We start from the raw sequence: 19388 nt of genomic DNA, 5'->3' as shown, positions 1-19388 counted from the left end.
AGGGCAATAAGAGGAGAGGCATCCCCCTCACTAAAGCTGATGTTATATGCGAAAGGGGGAGAATAACGGAAAAAAAAACAAGCAGTAATCGGGCACAAGTGTTCAATGAGACAAAGAGGGAGGAAAGCAGCACTATTTACTTTCCTTTATGAGTTTGCACTTATTTCTGTTTGTGACAGGGTGCCCTAGTACAACTCATCAAAGTCATCCAATGCAGCTAGAGCTGATTGAATTTGGTCACGTTGCCTCTTCTCCTCCGCCTCCACGGAAGCGCCCTCGCCATCGTCGAGCTCATCATAATTTTCCTCGTTGTTGTCCACATCACTGTTATCATCGACCACTGTTGTTGCTCCCTCAGCCGCAGCTGCCTCCCCGTGGGCACCTCCTGCCGCTGGCATCCCAACTCCTCCGAAGGTGGCGCTGCCGCTTGCGTCCACCTTCATGCTGTCTGGATCAACACCAATAAGTCGAAGCAGCTGGCCAGCACGGGCCGATTGACGCTGTCGGCGCCGCTCCGCTAATGAATCCAGAAGAGGGTCCACACGCCGCCGGAAGGCAATATACTCATCAAGCTTCTCTTCAATCTGCTCACGTATCATGTCTTGCACCTCCTCAGTATACTTTGCGGGCGTGAAAAATACGTCATAACATTCGCTGGGGACCTCAGCCTCGTTTGCATCCACTCCCTGCACACCAGAAGCACGCAAAAAGAAACGCGAGGGGTACATTACTTCCATCTGCTGCAAATCGTCGTAAAGTCGTAAAGCCTCAAGCACCTCACTCCTTGTGGTTGTCAAGAGTCCGTTGCTCATCTTGTATTTTTCTTCAATAGCGGAAAGGTGTTGTTTCTGCTGGGCGATATCCTCCTCAACTATCTTCAACTGCGTCATCTTACCAATCCGTTCACGCTCCATCGCAACACTTACCCGCTGCTCCTGATTCTGCTCCCGCTTCGCAGCAGTAAGAACACTATGAAGGTTTGCAAAGGTGGCTGAACGCAGCAAACCCCCTCTTTGCCGTTTACCACGTGGTGGTTCTCCACTAGTTGCGGTTTGTTGCGCCCCATCCGCAGTGGCCTCAGCCGCGGAAGGAGGCACCACCTTCTTGTCGACTCCTGTACTACCATTAGTTGAGCATTCGCCTACTCTCGAAGTGAGTTCTTCCAAGCTTGCTTGAATTTGCAACCGATCCCTCTCGAGACGTGTGAGCAGAGACTGCAAACTGTTGAAACCGCGGTCAATAATACGTGCACCTTTACGCACCCTTTGGTAACGCCGCACACACCACTCGACGTGTTGCCGTATCATATTGCGTTGCTCAACTGTTAGAGGTTCGGGGTAGTCCTCCACCAATGAGAGAGTTGCGGTGCCAGACGGATCTCCCGCCATTCCTTCAGCATCCCTCTCACGTAATGCCTCAGCAGTGGCGTCACGAGCAGATGGTCGCTCCAGAAGTGACTGCGAGTCCACACCACGCTTCCGCCCTCCAAGTGCTGTGTTACGTGCGGAAACCGATTCCAAGGGGTAATTTACCGGAGCCGGCAGCATTTACCACTCGCCAACCGCAAAGCGGGGTTGTGACTAAATGAATATGTTCCCTCAGCAACACAACAAACGAAAAGTAAGCTAAACAAATAAACAAACAAACAAACAAGAGGCAACCCCTACGGAAGCCACGAGCTTACATTGGAACCAAGGGAGAAAAGAGAGAAGACGACGAAAGAATAGGAAATGTGGCGGTATGAAGCCTAAGGAGGAAAGGGAGACGATAAAGTAAACAACCAAATAAAAGGAATTCAGAACATTGCATCTGCTCGCGCGTGCACACACACACACTCCTTCCACAAAAAAAAACACACACAGCAAAGCATATATACATGCACATGCACATAACGTTCTTCGTTCACTCCATCTCGTGTCTGATGTTTACCTTCGCAATAATTATAATAACGCATCAACCCCCTTTTAAAAACGTTGCCGCTCTCTATGACCAACTAGCCTTTCCACACATATAATCTCCCAATATAATGGCTGGTGGTAGCATGTTACTCTCCTTTCCTTCCCTTTTATTTTCCCCTCTCCCGTTGAGAAAAGGGTTTAAGGAAAGAAAAAAAGCCTAAGTATAAAAGCATGTCTAACAAACAAAAAACAAAAAACACACTTGAATGGGGAAAAAAATCACCCCCCCCCCTCAAAAACAAAAACAACCGGAGTGAAGATGTTCACAATATCGACACAACTATATTCTTCTTTTTTGCGTACAGGTAGATGTGACTCCTCCAAAAACCGTCAAAGAAAATAAAAGGAATTAGGACCCAGCTGAAATGGAAGCCGGGTTTCCCCTGTGATACAAACGAAAAACAATCATTGAATATTTAATGGGGGCACTTCGAGTCATTTGCTCAGTTGGCCATTACACGTACAGAGAGATTGAGAGTGTGTAAAACAGTGGCAGTAATAATAATAATAACAACAATAACAAACAAAAAAGATTTTGACCTGCACTGCGACACCCTTCGCTCGCTCATGCAACGATGCGTATGCTATGTGAGTGTCCACAAACTTTGCACGAACCACAAATGACATGGAGGAGAATATTGCAAACCTTTCTTGTGCACATTGCGCCAGCTGCACCCACCTGATTCACTACACGAAGTTACTTCCTCCATCATGCATTCGAGATGCGTTGGACACAATAATAGCAGATTCGAACAATTACACAAACAGACGCGTACATGTATATTAATGTACGTAAATGCATCCCAGCATCACACTGAACAACCAACATCCACACAAAATAAAACAATTCCCATCTACAGCAGACACCACTGGAGCACTCCACCTGCTCTACTCAGCGGGGTCATCGTCGCGATACCATTCGTCTTGCTCAGGATCGTACCACATCTCATTTGTTGGATCATAGAATTGGCAACTTGGAGGATGGAAATACAAATTCTCCGCATCCGAATAGTAAAACGGGGTTCCCTCCGTACGCACCCATTCGCCCTTCGGCAGCACTAATGCATTACCCTCATCATCCAATTCTATTTGCTGTGAGCAATTTTGCGCGGGTGGAGCTGAGCCGGTTGGTGGGGCGTTTGTCTTCTCCGCACCACTGTTATCAACTCCGTTTCCTAAAGGTTTTGTTGGGACTGGTGTGGAATTCACCTCAGGTTCAGGAGGTGCGCTGCCCTTACTTTCTACGCGTGACGTCTCTTCATTTGGACCATTTGCTCGTCCTTCAACTTTCGTAGAAGCCGAATTCGGCCCTCCTCGAGGCGGCGGAGGTCTTGAGGGACCTCCTTGTCTTACTTTCGAGTCTCCACAACCCATAACTTTCTTTCGTGTTTTTCTTTCTCCTAAAAGCTACAGTACGTTTCTCCCCTCCCTCTCCCTTTCTTTGTGTATGAAATGAGCGTCCGTTTGTATGACCCGCTGGTTTCTCCCCTTAATCCGGCCTTTGAGCTGCCCCTTCTCTCAGAGATATCTCCTCTTCAGATAGGGCAATATAATATATATATATATATATATATATATATATATATATATATATAATAAAAATAACTGGAGTTGGGGTTTCTACTTGCTCGGCCTTCTACTCCGAACTGATTTAATTTTTATTTTATTTTTGTCTTTTGCTTTCCCCTCCTCCCCACAACCGTTAACGTGTGATTCTCTCAAACGAGCCCTCCACACACGAGCGGAGCAATCGAAGCCGCAACTCTCCGGTTGGATGTATACTTTTTGCTTTCTTTCCTTAAAGAAAACAACCAATAAACAAATTCAAACAACCCCTCTATGAATCTGTCGGTTCGACGCAATGTGTGTGTGTGTGTGTGTGTGTGTGTGTGTGTATATATATATGTGTATGCGGTAAAGAAAATAAGAAGACAAGAAAACAACAACAACAGCAAAAACTAAACCTCGTCCGCTGTGTTGGGCCTTCTAACCCTTTTACTTTCCAATATGTTTCCTCGCTATTTTCGTCTCCTCAGCCTTCGCCTTCCAGGAGCAACAAATATATTACTACCGGACACAAATATTATTACGGCTAGGCACAGCTCTGGACCACGTAAATATGTTTGTGTCTCCTTCTACTTTCCCTCTGTGCACTAAAAGAAAATGAACAAAAAACTTCCGCAGATATCCCCTTTAAGTAACAATGTAGCGCTGCCTTCAACCAACCAGCTGCGGTTTCCCTTCTTTCTTTCTCTCCTTTTATTTCCTCGCTACCTTCTATATATAAATTGAAAAACAGGTTAAAACTTTCTAGTCCTATGTTTTCACCAGGTACCTCTATGTCCAAGGTGAGTCACAGGAACGAATCAATGCGAAGTAAGAATATATCTTCCTTCTTTCTTTTTTTTCTTTTTGCTCTTCTAAAAAGTAAATAAACAAAAACAAATAGTAAGGAAACAAAAAAAAAAGCAAAAAGAGATCAATGGAGCAAGTGCATGAAAGATAATGTACAACATCAGAGCGGGGGGGAAAGAGATAAGAAAAACCAAAGGAAAGGAATAATTAAAGCTACAGTAAAGCGAGTAGCGATAAGCAGATGTAGTGGCAAAGAAAAAAAGGATTGAATGTATGTTTTTAAACGCGCAGAACTGTGAACTCGTATGAAGAGAAACATATTTTAAATCGCTTCACCCAACATCTCTGAAGACTTTCCATATATCTACACGTGCACAGTCACATACAAATACTTCATCCTTTTTCTTTGCTTTCCTTTTGTTTCTTTTCATGATATGATTTGATAACACTATGCAAACAAGGAAAAAAAAAAACAATTTCACTTTACTCTTATACCAGCCCTATTCCTGGTTCGCTAAACCTTACGGAATGCGTGACAAGAAGTAAGGAGCCGAATGCAAGTTGAAGTTGCATCACATCCCTTACGCTGTGGTAACCTCAGAAAGGAAGTATTTGTACATGCCCGCACGTAAAGGGTCAGCCGTAGTTAAGTGAGCACATAATTCTTGCAAGCATTTAATGCAATCATCATCACCATTAACGTGCCTTCCTTGTGGTTGTAGGGCAGCCCATACTTCACGTGCCAGTTTTAACGCCGACTGCCGATCGCTAATCACATCACTGCTGTTACCGTCGTTGCTTTTTTTGATACTTGTGAGTAGAGACGTGGCAAGATGTAAATAAGGCCAATACGTTTCCATATCCTCCCCTAAACGCCGCTCCTCCCCTACAAGATCCAGACAAACCTCATCCAGTTTCGCTGTGATATCAATAGGAACTGCTGTTGAAGCAAAAGGCAACGCTGTCAACTGCTTAGAGGCGTGTATGAGAAATTTCGCGTAATACCACGCTGATTGATCCAATGGGTCACAATAAATGGCGGTAGTGAGAAGTGTCAAATCCTCCTCCAATTGCCCCCAAGCCTGCGAAAGCATCCCGTCACGGAGATTGTTGTCTGCCTCCTCTTCCCGCCACTGACGCTGTTGCAAACGCCGAAGTGCACCCTGCATAATAAATCCTCGCTGGTGCCAGGCGCTGTAATTGGAAAAGTTTCGCCGAACAGCTGCCGACGTAAAGTTCAATTCTTTTACTTCTGTTGGGGTAAAGAACAAATCACGCGGTCGATCAGACTTGGCACTGCCATTCATGTAAGATGCGAACTCCCTTTCTTTAATCCCCACAACTGCAGGTCCGAATTGAATGGAACTCTGTACGAACAGATCTTCCATTTGTCCCAATTGATACATTACCCACCGCCGGAACTCCCATGCATGAAAATTCCGCTCATCCATTGCGAGTAACGCGTCACCTTGCCGTTTTTCCTTAAGCAGCGCTTTCGCCCAAAAAAGAACCTCCTCCGGAAGATCGAATTCACCCGCAGCCGCACATTCCCCCAACTGACATCCCGCAGGGGCGGCAGGTTTTGAACGCTTCCCGACGTTTCCCAGTGCGGATTCTGCGAGGCGGCGCAGTTGCATAAATACCCAGCGTCTGTGCACAAATGCCGCATACACTTTGTAATCGCTCTGAATTATACTCGAACTGAGTTTCAGTTCCTCGCTTAACCAATCCAGTTGTGTTTTTACTACCGATTGTTGCCGCTTCTCCTCGCCTTTTACCGCTTCAGGTGGTGCAACGGTCTCACAAGCAGCAGCTTCAGGCATCTTCCTCCACAAATCCAATAATACTTCACGCCTATAATTAAACATCGTGTATGCTTCTGCATTTTTAGTCAACAACTCCGCTAGTTGTGGAAGAATCGATTCCTCATATACACGCCTGCTTCGCCGCTCAAGTAATGAGTCATACAAGGTTGTAAATTGCCGTATTTTTTCCAGTTGTTGCTCCCGCGCCTTCTCCCCGATGTTGTGTGGTCGTACCTTTCGTTGGTCATGCATCCCTCACCAAACAGGGATTTAATTAAATAAATATATATATTAATATTAATATTAATATATATATATATATATATATATATATATATATATGTATATAAATGTATATGCGGTTGCGTATGCGTATATATATATATATATATGCTCAGCACTGTTGTATGGAAATATATGAAGGAGGTGAATTCAGTAACGCACGAAATATTTTCGCTACAACACAAACACACCGACGGGTTTCCTGAATGTAAGTACAGTAGTTGGTAATGAAAATCTCACTAACAAAATAGGGAGAAAACTTTTTAAAAAAAGAAAAGAAAAGAAAAAGAAAATCAACCGTCACGTCCCCTAACTTAATTCTTTTGTTTGGTTTTCAGTCACCCAAACAAAACTCACCCGTCAGGTGCCAGCTGATATCTGCTGTAAATAATGCCAATAGCCACTAGACAAAAATAGGTGACAAATGTATTTTCTTCTTTTGTTTTCCTTTTCTTTTCTTTTCTCTTTTTCTAAAAAAAAAAAATATATATTTAGCTCTAATGAAAGGCAAAAGACAACACAAGGAGAGAATGAATATAAATAATAGTTGAAATAAAAGTGACGTGGCGGGTTTCCCTAAAGCACAAAACCATGGACACAAATAAATTCCTGCAAAGAAAAAAAAAAAGACTTCCAACAGCTCACTGAAACAAGAACCACCAAAGAAAAGGAGAGAAAGAAAAAAAAAAAAAGAGGCCCCGCCTTTTCCCCTTTTCATGTGTGTGTGTGTGTGTATGTATGAATATATGAATATGAGTACGTGTGTGTTTCCTTCTCTTTAGTTCCGTTATCATTTTTTTAAAAATAAAAATAAAAATAAAAATAAAACTTTATTATTTTCTTTCTCTCCTTTTCTCTTCCTCATCTTTTTTTTAAAAAAAAAAATCATCGTTTTGGGATAAAAACTGTGGAAGAAACCCGTTTTGACGAGTAGTAATAAGCGCAAAAAAAATAATAATAATAATAAATATATCATAATAATAATAATGAAATCCGGTAATAACAATAGTAACGGTAATAGTACTAATTTTAAAAAGAAAAAAAAGAAAAAAATTAATACTTGTATAGGTGTAGACATGGCAGTTCATCTTAACACCATCATTCAAGAGAATGGAGGAAATCCCCCCACAAAAAAAAAAAAACCGTTACTCTTTGTGCCACTTCCTCCAAAAAAAAAAAAAAGAAAGAAAAGAAAGAAAAAGAATATAAGGTTCAAGTACCGCTATGATTTTTTTTTAATTATTATTCTAAATTCTTCTCTTTTTCTCTTTTTTTTTCCTTTTTTGATCCTCTCTTAACTAAAGGAAACGAAAATGTCTGAATGTATTTGCGCAGTAACGCACATCTGTTATGCACGTAAGACCGAACACATGTCGGTGTGGAAACGCATAAAAAGGAAATAAAACTTAAAGAAAAAAAAAGGAAAAGAAAAAAAAACATCCACTGATGGATTGAGAAAACCTCGGCAATCCGCATCCGTGCCGTCATTATTCTCCTATTCGCCTGTTCTCCCTCTGTTTCCTCTTTTTTTTTTTTTTCTGGTCGCGCGCCTGCGTGTTTATTTTATTTTATTTTTATTTTTATATTTTCTAATGGTGGTGGCGGCCTTTTAATTGTCTCATATATTCTTCTCTCTTTCTCTTTTTTTCTTCTTTTTATGTTTGTTTGTTTGTATTTATTTCATTTTTATTTATTTTTTTTTCCCCTCCCCCTCCACCTCCCTTTCACTTCTTCACTTTTATTTCATCTATCTTCTTCATTTATTCCCTCATATCCTACATGCATGAAGCAGGAGAAGGAAGGAAAAGAAAAAAAAGAAAAGAAAACAACTAAATCAATAACTCATAAAGCTATGACGGATTAAGAAGTGCACAAACTCAAAACAAAAAAAAATGAATACATAAATCTCTCAATCTTACACGAAAAAGTCGAAGCGTTACAACGAAGCCAAAACGTCACATATATATACATACGCATACACACAAATAAATAAATAAATAAACAAATATATATTAAAAAAAGAAGAAGAAAAAAAAACAACGGCACGTCAGCAGCAAATATAATAATAATAATAATAATAATAATAATGGGCAACGGCACAAGGGCTTGCCTCTGCTAAGCGGTGACAGTGCATAAAAAGAGAAAATAAAATAACAAGAATAAAACTAACTTTTTATTTCCTGGGTTGCCGACACGGGCCCCAGAGAGTTACCTTTATTATTTTAATTTATTTATTTATTTGCTTACCTATTCTTGGTATCCCTCTTTTTGTTTGTCGTTACCAAACATTTCCCACCACCACCCCTCACACGAATCGCATTTACCCCTTTTAAATATACAAATACATATATACATATCATTATTATTATTTGTTTGTTTGTTTGTTTTGATTTTACGTGCCATCTTAATGCCACACAGTAACGTGCCTTCGCTCATTAAATACACTATTGTACGTACATTTTAATTATCTCATTCATTCATTTATTCATTCGTTTGGCGTTTTCTAAAGATATTTTTAAACATATCCCTTATATCATTACTTAAATAAAATTAGAGGCGTAAAAATATAAATTAAACAAACAAAAACACAAATTGCATACAGAATTCCCCAACTCCTCAGCAGTGACCCCACACTAAATTGCGAAGGCGCAACATTTCAAATTCATCACAACACATACAAATACATACATTTATATATTTATATATTTATTTAAACACACACGCACATTTGTGAACAGCACATCTTCACATGCACATACATGTAAATAATGATGATAGAAATAAAAAGCAAGTGACTGAGAGGGTGACCAAATAAAATAAATAAAATAAAAATAAGTAAATAAATGGAAAAAAAAGTTGAATGAATGAAAGGTGATGGAATGCGCACGTAAAAAAGAAGATGTAAACGAATTAAAGAAACATATATGTGTTGTTGTTGTTGTTGTTGTTTTTTTTTTGCTTTTGCTTTTGCTTTTGCTTTTTTTTTTATCTTTATGTTGCTTCGCTTCCTTTCATAGACACACGAAAATGCGTATCAAAGCTGTAGCTATTAAAACTATTCACTTATTGGTTTGATAATTTATTTCTTTGATACATACATTGAAATAATAATAATAATAACAACAACTTTAATAATAATAATAATAACACAGTTAGAAATGAAGTAATAAGATAGCAATGTGGAATATACCATAAATACACGAAAATAAAACATGTAAATGTAGAAAATAAGTATGGTGAAATGAAGTAAACAACAGAAATATATAAAATAAAAATGGAAGTAACAAATGGAAAGGCCCATCATGACGTCAGGAAAAAAAAAAAGAGGTAATTCATTCATATTTTTGGAGGGGGAGAAGGAGAGGGAAGTTATGGTAAACAACACTACGACGCGGCGATGAACATAATTTTTTTATTGTTTTTTGTTATTTGTTTTTGTAATAGAAAAGGGAAAGGGAGTGAAAAGACCAAAAAGAAATAAATAAATAAGGGAATGGAGACGAGCGGACGTGAAACATGAAGGGAAGTACCGCAGAAATGTAAGAAACGAAAATAATAATGAAAGGAACGAATAAATAGGTCCCGCGTCTGCTCACTTCAGTTCCTCACATTAACTCCCCAAAAATTATCTTTCCGCTTTACATTCACCTTTATTTTGTTTTATTATTATTATTTCCTTTTTCTCTTTTTGGTTTCTCTGATCTTCTGTGCCTTTTCTTCTTGGAGGGGTTGGTGGCCTTCACGTGTCAGAAAAACGAAATCACGCTAAACTGTAAAATAAAATAAATAACAATAAACAAAACAAACATGACAAAAATAAAACATCTGTACAAGGAAATTACTTTTTTTTTCTTTTAAAAGAAAAGAAGCGGAAAGCGAGTCCCAGCTTCTCCAAAGTAAAACAAATGCATATAAAAGGGAAGCACATACATGTAAACATATACATACAAGTATTTGTTATTGGTTGATTCTCTGATAAATCGATATAAAACTCATGCCACGAACAAACCAACAAAAGTAAAAAAAAAAAAAGAGCGTATTGTGTATGGGGGAGGGAAGTACACGATCAAAAGAAATAAACAAAAAAAGGGGGTACTCACCAGGTGAAGATTTAAATTTATCTACTAATCCATCACATGAATATCTTTCCGGAAATAATTAGTCACAGCACAAATACATGTCATCACCACGGCTAAAAGTAACACAAACATATGTGGAACGAACGGGAGAGCGTATCAATAAGAGAGGGGAAGGGAGGAAAGTCCACCCAAAGTCAAATAAAATAATGGAACGGAAACAAAAACAAAAGGACTAATGGGGGATCAAAAGCTGCAGCGGCCAAACCATGCAGAATCAGATCTGTATAAAATACGGTCCCAAAAAAGTTGTGTGATCATAACAATCGAACGTTATCGAGCGCAGCGGGCAAAATGGAAATGGCAGCGAAGGTAAATAAACCTTAAAGCAATGCCACAATACCTTTTAAGAAGGATAAGGGAAGACCCAAGAGGGAAAAAAGAACTGAATAGATTGTGAAATAGCATCCTAGGCACTACGAGGTAGTGCATCAATACCACACCCGTGTTCTCGCCACGTAATACCGGAGTTGACTGGCACTGCAAGCACGTGCACGAGCCCGTTCACCTATAATATATGCTTTTCCTCAATCTCCACCTTTCCTCACCACGATTCGCTTATAATCCAGCAGCCCTCACAGACGCATTTGTATCATTTAAACTACGATCAAATCTCCCGCGCCTAGACACCGGTCCCGTGACGGCTCCCGGTCCTTCACCTCACAACCGAGAGGAGCCTTCTCGATGTAGGCCTCTACTTGGCGCTCTACTTCATCCATGTACGCTAGCCAAATGCGACATTTCAGGAGACGATGGAACCGTCGCTGCATGCGGCGGAAGTTCACAAACCCTGTCTCTGTTGGGCGGCGGAGGTAAATTGTCAACTTCTTCTTATCGAACTGGAACTCAATGTCAACAAGGGTGACACCAGCGGCGGAGGTAGACTTGGATATAAACCCGTTAACAACACGCAACACGTTCGGCAGAAGCTCGGTTTCCTCATCTCGAAGGGCAGAAAGTTGTGCAATATCCTCCGATGTGGCAAGACGGAGGACTCGTGGGAGACGCATGCCATCGTCAGGGGGTTGAGCGTCACTTCGAGCAACGCTACAGGAGTCCAACACCGCCTCTTCATGAGGGGTATCAGACGCACCCGTAGTCGTATCGTCAACAGTGCTCGAACACCCTCCCGCTTCTTCGGCAGCGTCAGTCATCTTTACTTTCATGTGAAGCAGCTGGTCAACGTCTTCTATGGCATACACTTGCTGAATGGTTCCAATGTCCTCGCCACGGTCTCCCTCCACAATAACAACTGCGCCAGCCGATAGATTTGATTGACCTGTCAGATAGCCTTTACATTGATGTTTTCCCTTGACGATAACGACGAACCCTAATTCTTCCTCCTCATCCAATTTATCATTGTCTACACGGCACACCGAAACGGGTTCCTTCTCCAAGTGCGATGACGACAGGGACATCATGGGCGACTGCGTGGGTAATTTTCCGCCAACACTGTGCAGTGTGCAGTCCACATCATTTCCCCTCTTTACTCTCATTTCAATATCTTCAGGTGCGGCAAAAGTTGACGAGCAGTACCCGCAGCCTCCATTTTTGCCCACGGCGGGCAAACAAGAAGGAAGAACGTGCGTACTTGAAGGAAATAGCATGTTCTGCCTCTTGCAACTGTGCATCTCCATTGCCGTACCAAAGGACGGGAGTATTGAAGAAAGACACATCTTCCGTGGCACTGCATTGACTCTCGCGCAAACTGCCGCGTGGTGGCTAACACGTTGCTTAATGGCAACCGTCAGATTATGATCCCTTACGGTTCCAACTTGCACAAACGATGGTTTGGTTGTCGGCGGAAGCCTGAGGACATTTGCCGGCCTCCCCTTATTTTGCCGGGTACCCCTCATTTCCCCAGTTCCATTCGCCTTTCCTTGATTGCCTTGGTTTGGCTGCATATCGTCAGCCTCTTCGCACCGCCTATGAGACACATCATCGCCGCTGAAATCGCTGGAATCATGTGGACTCAGAAGGTTTTCATGCTTGTGTTGTATCCCAGAATGTGAATCCATCGCTACTGAGAGCTCCCTTTGAGATGGAGGTTCACACGAGGGGACTCTAAACCCATGGGAGCTTTCCTCCGCATCGGAGTTTCCCCCTTTAGGAGTTGGAGAGGCGCCCGCGGCCGTGCTGGCCTCTGTGGGAGTGTTTTCCTCATAACTTTGGAGATGAGGTGCCAGTTTCCGTGCACCACCTCCCCCCTCACCACTACCCTCATTAGTGTAGCAGTGAAAGTTATTCCCTGTGTGTGAACCGGATGATGAGGCGGCAGATGTAATGTCGCTATCGCTGCCGACCATGCGGTCATGTGACTTACCGCCATACTCCGCAGCGGTTACACTAATTCTACATTCACTGTGACCATCCGTCGGCCGTATGCCGGCCTCCGTTCCAATTATCGTGTTGGTACTAAAGGATTTAATCGGAGTCACCGGAACGTCGAAGGGTGCGTTTGCGTCGGCCGATTCTAAGATGGGTTGTAACTTGGCACTCATTCCTCTTCCCCCCCCTTTTTTGTTCCTGTTTTGTATTTAAAGGAGACTCCGTCCACGCTTCTGCCTGTTGTTAATTTGCTTTCTCTTTCCTTTCGTGCTCCTTTTTTCCTTGTTTTTTTTTTCTTTCTTCCTGTTGTCAAAGTCTACCTTTTCCTTATGCCGCCAATTTCATCCACCGAGGAAACCAGCAACGTCAAATAATAGCTGTGTCAATACTAACAGCGGAGAACTATATATATGGATATATGTTTTCCCCCAAGCCCCTTCTACAGATGGTTGTTTCCTCACTTTTGTCTTCTTTTTGAGGCGGCAGGCGCTCACGTCGAGGAGAAGTAATCAAAGGAACCCTAGAGGAAATAAAACAATGGAACCCCTTCTTTTTTCTACCTCTTCACCACAATCCAGCGCCGCAGCGCAAAATACGGAGTAAGCTCTCCTTCCTCTCCTTCTCCCTATCGTAATTCCCCTAGTCGCACGAGAGGTATGCGTATGAGTTCACTTCGTGTATAAATGTACTCGTGCTGTGGTTGGTGGTTATCTTATCGTACAACGACAAAAAAATTAAAAAACGAATAAACAACAAAATAAATAAGTGATAAAAAAAAATAAAGAATCCACGCGCGTACACGCGCGTGCGTTTATTAACCTAATCACAAATAAGGAAGAGGTGTCTTTCGTAAGTATTGTTTTTCTGTTGATTCTCCCTTGTGTGTGGCTTCAAAAAACAAAAAAACAAAAAAGCAATACCAGTAATGGTAATGGTAACAGTGTCGCCTATTTAAACTTCGGGCTTATATACCCTTTTCTTTTTCCCTATTGTCTTCCTTTCCCGTGAATATTATATATGCCTTCGTTTGCAATGAGTATCCACAGAAGAGGCAAACAGAGAAGAAGAATATAAAGTAATATGGAAAAAAAAGACTTGGATAGGTAGAAATCATACAAACACATCAGTTTAGTGCAGTAAAGTTTGATAGAACCACCGGGGAGAAACTCCTCGCCTATCGTGTTCGCCTAATTGGCAGCAGAATTGGAAGGCAGTAAACCCTCAGCATATGCCCGCCGCCGAAGCCAGTGATAATGCAAAAGGTGAAAAATTACAAACATATTACAACCGCGTAAAAACTACGTTAATAACAATAACAATAGTAGCAACGATGAGAAATAGGGGGGGTTTAGACCAAAAAAAAAAGCACAAAAACCTCCGCACATGAACCCATGCCACAGGGTGCGTCACTGGATTGATGCAGTGGTATACCCACCGGTCAGCAATGCCCACGCGCTTTAGCCATGCGCGCAACCCCTCTAGTGGTGGCACGTGCACAACTTCTCCACTTACCCTCTGCATTTCTCCCTCAACTTCTCTAAAGTTAAACGTATGCAGGGGCAGTTTTACACGCTCCCTTCCCCTTCACCGCAGCCTTACAATAGCTACTTCTTTGCCGTCTCCTCCCGGAACCCCCACGTGCCCCATCGATGAGCGCTCGCAGCCAACGTGGAAGATACGACAGCAATACATATGAATCACAACTCCCTGTACTGTGCGCTCCACGGCGCCGCATCCACCGCCAGCAGAACCGCGATGCAGCACCCACAGCCAGGCTTCCACTAGCGTACAACGTGCAGTAGAGCCACTCTTCGGTGCTCAGCGGGACTGTAGACATGAAGCGCCCCCCGTACTGCACGATGCACACTTGCAGAACCGCGATCACAGCTACAATCAGCAGCAGCAAACGGCTACTACCCCAGTTCTCAAAGAAACTATCCTCCTCATGGAGAAGACGGGCGTTAAAGAAGTTCATCACCTGCATCAGCACGAACACATTAAAGACGATAGAAAGATGTTTCGGACACAAATAGTCAATAGGCGGTCGACTCCGCCGTTCCACTTCACCGGTACTGCTATCGCCGAACAACCGGTGTCCGGCCAACAACATGTAGATTTGCACAACGAATTGATAACCACCCTGCACCGCCACCTGAAACAACATACCCGGAAGTATGATGGGCGTGTCTCGTGGTTCAGGTGCCCGATCAAACAGACGCTTCTCCAAAGGCAACTCTGTTGCGAGAGCCAAGGAAGCCAACGTGTCCATGATGAGGTTGAGCCACAGAAGTTGCACAGGTTTCAGGGGCAAAATATTGCTCTCATTAATCAGGGCGCCGCAAAAAGCGAAGACACACGCAACGCAGTTTACGGTCAGCTGAAACTGTAAAAACTTGCGTACATTGTCCCTGACATTGCGTCCCCACATGGTTGCCTTCACCATCCCGGCAAAATTATCGTGAAGAAGTATGATGTCGGACGCCCTCTTCGCCACCTCACTACCGCTATTCATGGCAAAACCAACGTCGCTCAGCTTTAGCGCAGGGGCATCATTCGTGCCATCGCCAGTAACGGCGATCACAGCGAGTGGATCGTGCATTTTTAGCAGCTGTAAGACCCGTTTCTTATCAAGCGGAGTTGCACGAGCCAATACGCACAACTTCGGAATGTAGTTGACGAGGAGATCGGTGTCAGAACAAGCACGAAACGCGGGGCCGTCCATAGCATAGCCATCGTTGATCAACGTACTGATCGGTGGTGGAGAAAAGCAATTACTTGTTTCCCCGCCCACCGGGTTCAGCAACCCGCATCGATAAGCAATGTTAATGGAGGTAAGCAGCCCATCACCTGTTACCATGATCACACGAATACCTGCACAGATGCTTGCTCGTACTGCTGCGGGGACTTCAGGTCGAACCTCTTCCTCTAATGCAACCGCAGCCAAAAAGTTGAGCGGAGCGCTGGAAACTTCCAGTGGCATGATGCGCCCCTCAATCGGATAAACAACGGCGTACGCACAACACAAACTCCTGAGGCCTCTGCGGCCAAATTCTTGAATGATGCTCTGAAGAAATTCACGTGACTCGGTGTTTATCTCCACCAAAGCGCCGGCGGCTGTGATAAAATTCCGACAGCTACTTAATATCGCCTCTGGTGCCCCAACAACATACTGACGGAGTTCACCAGTAGGAAGCTTCAGAATTGTAACGCTTTTTTTCTGTACTGATGTAAAAGGGAAGCGGACACAACGCGATCCGTCGCACATTTGCTGCGCCAGGCGGCCCATGTCGTAAACGAATGGCGAGGAAAAGTCATCGCCGCATGAAACATACAAATGCTGAGCAAGTTGAAGCAGGGCCTCCGCCGTTCGGTTCACCGGCCGGCCTCGAACAGGATCCAACGCATTGGAAACCACGCACTCCATTAGCAAACCGGCGGTTGCCTGAGAAGACGCCACCACAAATAACCCGGTCCCACTTTTATTCCATCGACCGCCCTCGACACAACTACTTCCATCCCCTCCGCTATCATTTGCCGTGTAAACCTTCCCTTCAAAGAGCACTCTGCTTAGTGTTGCGTGGGGAGATGTAAGGGTACCAGTTTTGTCCGTACACAAAACCGTTGCACTGCCCATTGTCTCACAGGCCGCCAAATGTCGAACCAAATTGCCATCCCGCAGCATGTATCGCATAGAGTATGCAAGCGATATAGTCACTGAGAGTGGCAATCCTTCCGGTACGGCGACAACAATTATGGCAATGGATGTGGCCAGATTCTCAACAAAACTCATGACGAAAAACGGCTTTCCCATGGCTACAACCTCGTACACCTCCTTGAGAAAAAGAACCACGAATGTAAGGACAGCAACGGCCAGTCCAAACTTTCCTATGTGATCTGCCATAACACTTAAATGTTCCTGAAGCGGTGTCACCTTCTTTTCCGTATCTCGAACGGCCATGGCAATTTCCCCCGAGAAACTTTTCTCTCCCACAGCGCAAACGACAGCAATCGCCTCCGACGAGGCCTCTAAAACGCTAGAACCACTGATCAAAAAGGGATCAGCTTCCAAACTTTTCACAACCTCTTCACTCTCGCCTGACACACAACACTCGTCACAAACGACATAGTTACCACCAAAGAGAATGGCGTCAAAGCTAAGCTCCATTCCTGAAGATATCTGCACAACATCCCCAACAACGAGATCCTCACTAGGCACCTCTCTGGCAGCCAGGCAAAGTTCCCTAACCATCGCTCTGTCGTCCAATGTGTCATAACGCCATACAACGATCGACTGCCTTGTTCCATCCTCTTGCAATAAGACATGTGAAAATTGCTTCTGCTTGTTGTAGTTGTTGAGCGCGCCAAGCGTGACAACAACCACCACAGAAAAGAGTATAGCTGCCCCTTCAACCCAGCTGGGGCACATATTCCCCCCTTCCTTCTGATGATAGGAGGTCAAGTGACCGAGTAAAATTGAAAACAGAGCCGCACCGATTAGCAGCTGTAGGATTTTGTCCTCCTCGATGGACTCTTTCACGAGGGTTCCCACGCTTTTATCTCGAGGGCGGGGCAGGCGGTTGCCACCAAAACGACACCGTCGCTGATGTACAGAATCCGACAAGATGCCCCCACGCAAGCCACCGCCACTCCGCCACGTCGGTTCCCCGTCGTAACGGACACCGAGCAGCTTCAGTAGCCCTTCATGGCCACCAATTTCTATACCGAATCGTGGAAGCTCTTTTTGCCCAATTATCCTCGCTAGGGAAGAATTGGTGAATGATGGGGAGGCGCCGGTAACATCGGGAGACTCATACTGAAAACTCACAGCACTGCTCTCCCCACGCATACCGAACAGGAGAAAAAGATATCTAAACAAGGTTAAACGGACAAAGCAAAAAGGGTTGCGGGGGGATATCGGGAGCGTTGGTCACGTTAAGCACCTGGATTGTGTCGATTGACGCGTGCACACGCAAAGAACACATCGATATCAACGCGAATAGACGTGCTTACACCAATTTTTTTTTAAATGTAAACGCTTGAGCAAATGCGGGAAACATAGCACTATCATGTCACCCTTCTGTAAATTAAACGAAGAATTTCGAAGGGGACACTGGGTCATACTTCAGCAATCCTTCCATACCGCCGTCACCACCACCTCCACCGTCAACACGCGCCACACCTGGTTCTCGAATACGCGCACATCGGCAAAAACAAGTGTGCCTCACACCCTCATGTCTACTTCTCCTCTGACATTCTTCCGTACTCTTTCCTGAGTTCAGCCTCTTCTTCAGCCTTGAAGTCATTCTCCACGCCAAGAAAGGCTCGTAACCCCTCAATGGACTTCTCAGACAAATACACAGCCAGTTTGGCGGACGCTAAGTTCAGCAACTCTTCGTAATTCAGCAATGTCGCCAACTTTACCATCTGTACCGTTGTAATTTCATCCCAATCTTCAATAAACCGCTTGTCAAAAGAATCCAAGTAGTCCACTAGCGGAAGCACCATGGGCCGGGGAATCTCAGGCATCACATTCCTGCCGTAACCCCCGCCACATGAAAAAGTAGCCCTATGTTCCCTTGCAACAGGCTCAAAAAGTACTGTCGAACCTTCAACACCCCCGTTTGGTGGGCGATAATCATATCTATACGTCATGTGAGCACAAATCCGTTGCAAGAGGGATCCAGTAGCGTGAGTAAAAGGTATCTCAATGGCTGGTACTGCGACCTCCTTGTCCGCCACGAGACCCTCAAAAATGTCGGAATTGCTTACATGTTCCACTCCGCTTTTCCCCTCCACCACAGTTGTGTTGGGTTCCCTCCCATCCAGCAGATCGCGGAGGAGCAGCGATGCATGAGTCGCTGCTGTGCGACTCACCGTCGCTCGTTTGCCGTCTGAGCCGATCAATACAACTAAATGATTCACCATTCTCCCTAAGTCAACGGTTCGGTAGGGACACTTAACTCACCGCACACTTTACCTGAAGGGAATGGGGTAAAAAGTTAAAAAAAAAAAAGAGTAGATGCAATAGGCTGACTAGTGTCTTTTGACTGTATTGATGCAATAATACTTAGACACCAAGTCCACTCACAAAAAATGCACACCGGGGAAGCATATAAAACTATATGTGAACTTCATTGTAGATGAATTAATGCATACCTGGTGTGGATGCGATTCAATTGTAATTTGACGCGCGGTAAAGTGCCGAACCAAGAGCACTCTCGTACATAGGTTGCATTCCATATAGTCAACGCTATGCTTTAAAGAAACTACTGAACAAAAAAGGTGTCGTTTACCTCGTGGTTTACCCCCTCTTCCAATCACAACGAAGTTAACAAGAAATTCCCCGCATCACGTTTTATTGTCTACCTTCCCACACACTCTGGAAGCTGTTACTTACGATGTGTGGTACCCCCCCCCTCTGCATAAAGATCAGTTAATTTTTGTCTTCTTGCCAACCACAAAAGCAACACAGCAATGCGTTCCAGTACACATAGGAGCACGAAAAAGAAGTCTGAAACACTCAC

General features: G+C 43.8%; 6 protein-coding genes across 6 annotated transcripts, besides 29 other annotated features; all 6 read right to left on the bottom strand.

Moving 5' to 3' along the window:
* Nucleotides 1-185: 185 nt before the first annotated feature.
* Tb10.26.0240 (hypothetical protein, conserved) lies at nucleotides 186-1388 on the bottom strand (the record flags this gene model as incomplete). Its single annotated transcript, XM_818280.1, has 1 exon — nucleotides 186-1388. One exon carries the CDS (start codon nucleotides 1386-1388, stop codon nucleotides 186-188), a length of 1203 nt encoding a protein of 400 aa, XP_823373.1.
* Nucleotides 1389-1627: 239 nt separating this feature from the next.
* Nucleotides 1628-1653: a microsatellite.
* Nucleotides 1654-2454: 801 nt separating this feature from the next.
* Nucleotides 2455-2481: a microsatellite.
* A 365-nt stretch (nucleotides 2482-2846) lies between these two features.
* Nucleotides 2847-3332, bottom strand: Tb10.26.0245 (hypothetical protein, conserved; the record flags this gene model as incomplete). Its single annotated transcript, XM_818279.1, has 1 exon — nucleotides 2847-3332. One exon carries the CDS (start codon nucleotides 3330-3332, stop codon nucleotides 2847-2849), a length of 486 nt encoding a protein of 161 aa, XP_823372.1.
* A 173-nt stretch (nucleotides 3333-3505) lies between these two features.
* Nucleotides 3506-3553: a microsatellite.
* Nucleotides 3554-3607: 54 nt separating this feature from the next.
* Nucleotides 3608-3629: a sequence feature (AT_rich).
* A 191-nt stretch (nucleotides 3630-3820) lies between these two features.
* Nucleotides 3821-3870: a microsatellite.
* Nucleotides 3871-4380: 510 nt separating this feature from the next.
* Nucleotides 4381-4437: a sequence feature (T-rich).
* A 457-nt stretch (nucleotides 4438-4894) lies between these two features.
* On the bottom strand, nucleotides 4895-6181 carry Tb10.26.0260 (hypothetical protein, conserved; the record flags this gene model as incomplete). The annotated part of the gene is made up of 1 exon (XM_818278.1): nucleotides 4895-6181. One exon carries the CDS (start codon nucleotides 6179-6181, stop codon nucleotides 4895-4897), a length of 1287 nt encoding a protein of 428 aa, XP_823371.1.
* A 212-nt stretch (nucleotides 6182-6393) lies between these two features.
* Nucleotides 6394-6510: a microsatellite.
* Nucleotides 6511-6665: 155 nt separating this feature from the next.
* Nucleotides 6666-6693: a microsatellite.
* Nucleotides 6694-6829: 136 nt separating this feature from the next.
* Nucleotides 6830-6870: a microsatellite.
* A 1-nt stretch (nucleotide 6871) lies between these two features.
* Nucleotides 6872-6894: a sequence feature (AT_rich).
* A 167-nt stretch (nucleotides 6895-7061) lies between these two features.
* Nucleotides 7062-7095: a sequence feature (T-rich).
* A 22-nt stretch (nucleotides 7096-7117) lies between these two features.
* Nucleotides 7118-7168: a microsatellite.
* A 31-nt stretch (nucleotides 7169-7199) lies between these two features.
* Nucleotides 7200-7228: a microsatellite.
* A 122-nt stretch (nucleotides 7229-7350) lies between these two features.
* Nucleotides 7351-7428: a microsatellite.
* A 140-nt stretch (nucleotides 7429-7568) lies between these two features.
* Nucleotides 7569-7604: a microsatellite.
* A 24-nt stretch (nucleotides 7605-7628) lies between these two features.
* Nucleotides 7629-7685: a sequence feature (A-rich).
* Nucleotides 7686-7790: 105 nt separating this feature from the next.
* Nucleotides 7791-7837: a sequence feature (T-rich).
* A 120-nt stretch (nucleotides 7838-7957) lies between these two features.
* Nucleotides 7958-8102: a sequence feature (A-rich).
* Nucleotides 8026-8158: a sequence feature (GA-rich).
* A 34-nt stretch (nucleotides 8159-8192) lies between these two features.
* Nucleotides 8193-8226: a microsatellite.
* A 157-nt stretch (nucleotides 8227-8383) lies between these two features.
* Nucleotides 8384-8412: a microsatellite.
* Nucleotides 8413-8459: 47 nt separating this feature from the next.
* Nucleotides 8460-8488: a microsatellite.
* Nucleotides 8489-8613: 125 nt separating this feature from the next.
* Nucleotides 8614-8641: a sequence feature (AT_rich).
* Nucleotides 8642-8869: 228 nt separating this feature from the next.
* Nucleotides 8870-8894: a microsatellite.
* Nucleotides 8895-9088: 194 nt separating this feature from the next.
* Nucleotides 9089-9115: a sequence feature (AT_rich).
* A 94-nt stretch (nucleotides 9116-9209) lies between these two features.
* Nucleotides 9210-9269: a microsatellite.
* Nucleotides 9270-9327: 58 nt separating this feature from the next.
* Nucleotides 9328-9349: a microsatellite.
* Nucleotides 9350-9503: 154 nt separating this feature from the next.
* Nucleotides 9504-9547: a microsatellite.
* A 1585-nt stretch (nucleotides 9548-11132) lies between these two features.
* Tb10.26.0280 (hypothetical protein, conserved) lies at nucleotides 11133-13037 on the bottom strand (the record flags this gene model as incomplete). Its single annotated transcript, XM_818277.1, has 1 exon — nucleotides 11133-13037. The coding sequence occupies one exon, from the start codon at nucleotides 13035-13037 to the stop codon at nucleotides 11133-11135; it is 1905 nt and encodes a 634-aa protein (XP_823370.1).
* Nucleotides 13038-13589: 552 nt separating this feature from the next.
* Nucleotides 13590-13650: a microsatellite.
* A 757-nt stretch (nucleotides 13651-14407) lies between these two features.
* Nucleotides 14408-17710, bottom strand: Tb10.26.0290 (calcium-transporting ATPase, putative; the record flags this gene model as incomplete). Its single annotated transcript, XM_818276.1, has 1 exon — nucleotides 14408-17710. One exon carries the CDS (start codon nucleotides 17708-17710, stop codon nucleotides 14408-14410), a length of 3303 nt encoding a protein of 1100 aa, XP_823369.1.
* Nucleotides 17711-18099: 389 nt separating this feature from the next.
* On the bottom strand, nucleotides 18100-18516 carry Tb10.26.0300 (hypothetical protein, conserved; the record flags this gene model as incomplete). Its single annotated transcript, XM_818275.1, has 1 exon — nucleotides 18100-18516. One exon carries the CDS (start codon nucleotides 18514-18516, stop codon nucleotides 18100-18102), a length of 417 nt encoding a protein of 138 aa, XP_823368.1.
* Nucleotides 18517-19388: the final 872 nt, after the last annotated feature.

The sequence above is a fragment of the Trypanosoma brucei genome, chromosome 10, assembly GCF_000002445.2.
Source record: "Trypanosoma brucei brucei TREU927 chromosome 10, whole genome shotgun sequence".
Lineage (NCBI taxonomy): Eukaryota > Euglenozoa > Kinetoplastea > Trypanosomatida > Trypanosomatidae > Trypanosoma > Trypanosoma brucei.
The sequence above is the reverse complement of the archived record's forward strand: the minus strand, read 5'-3'. Positions and strand labels throughout refer to the sequence as shown.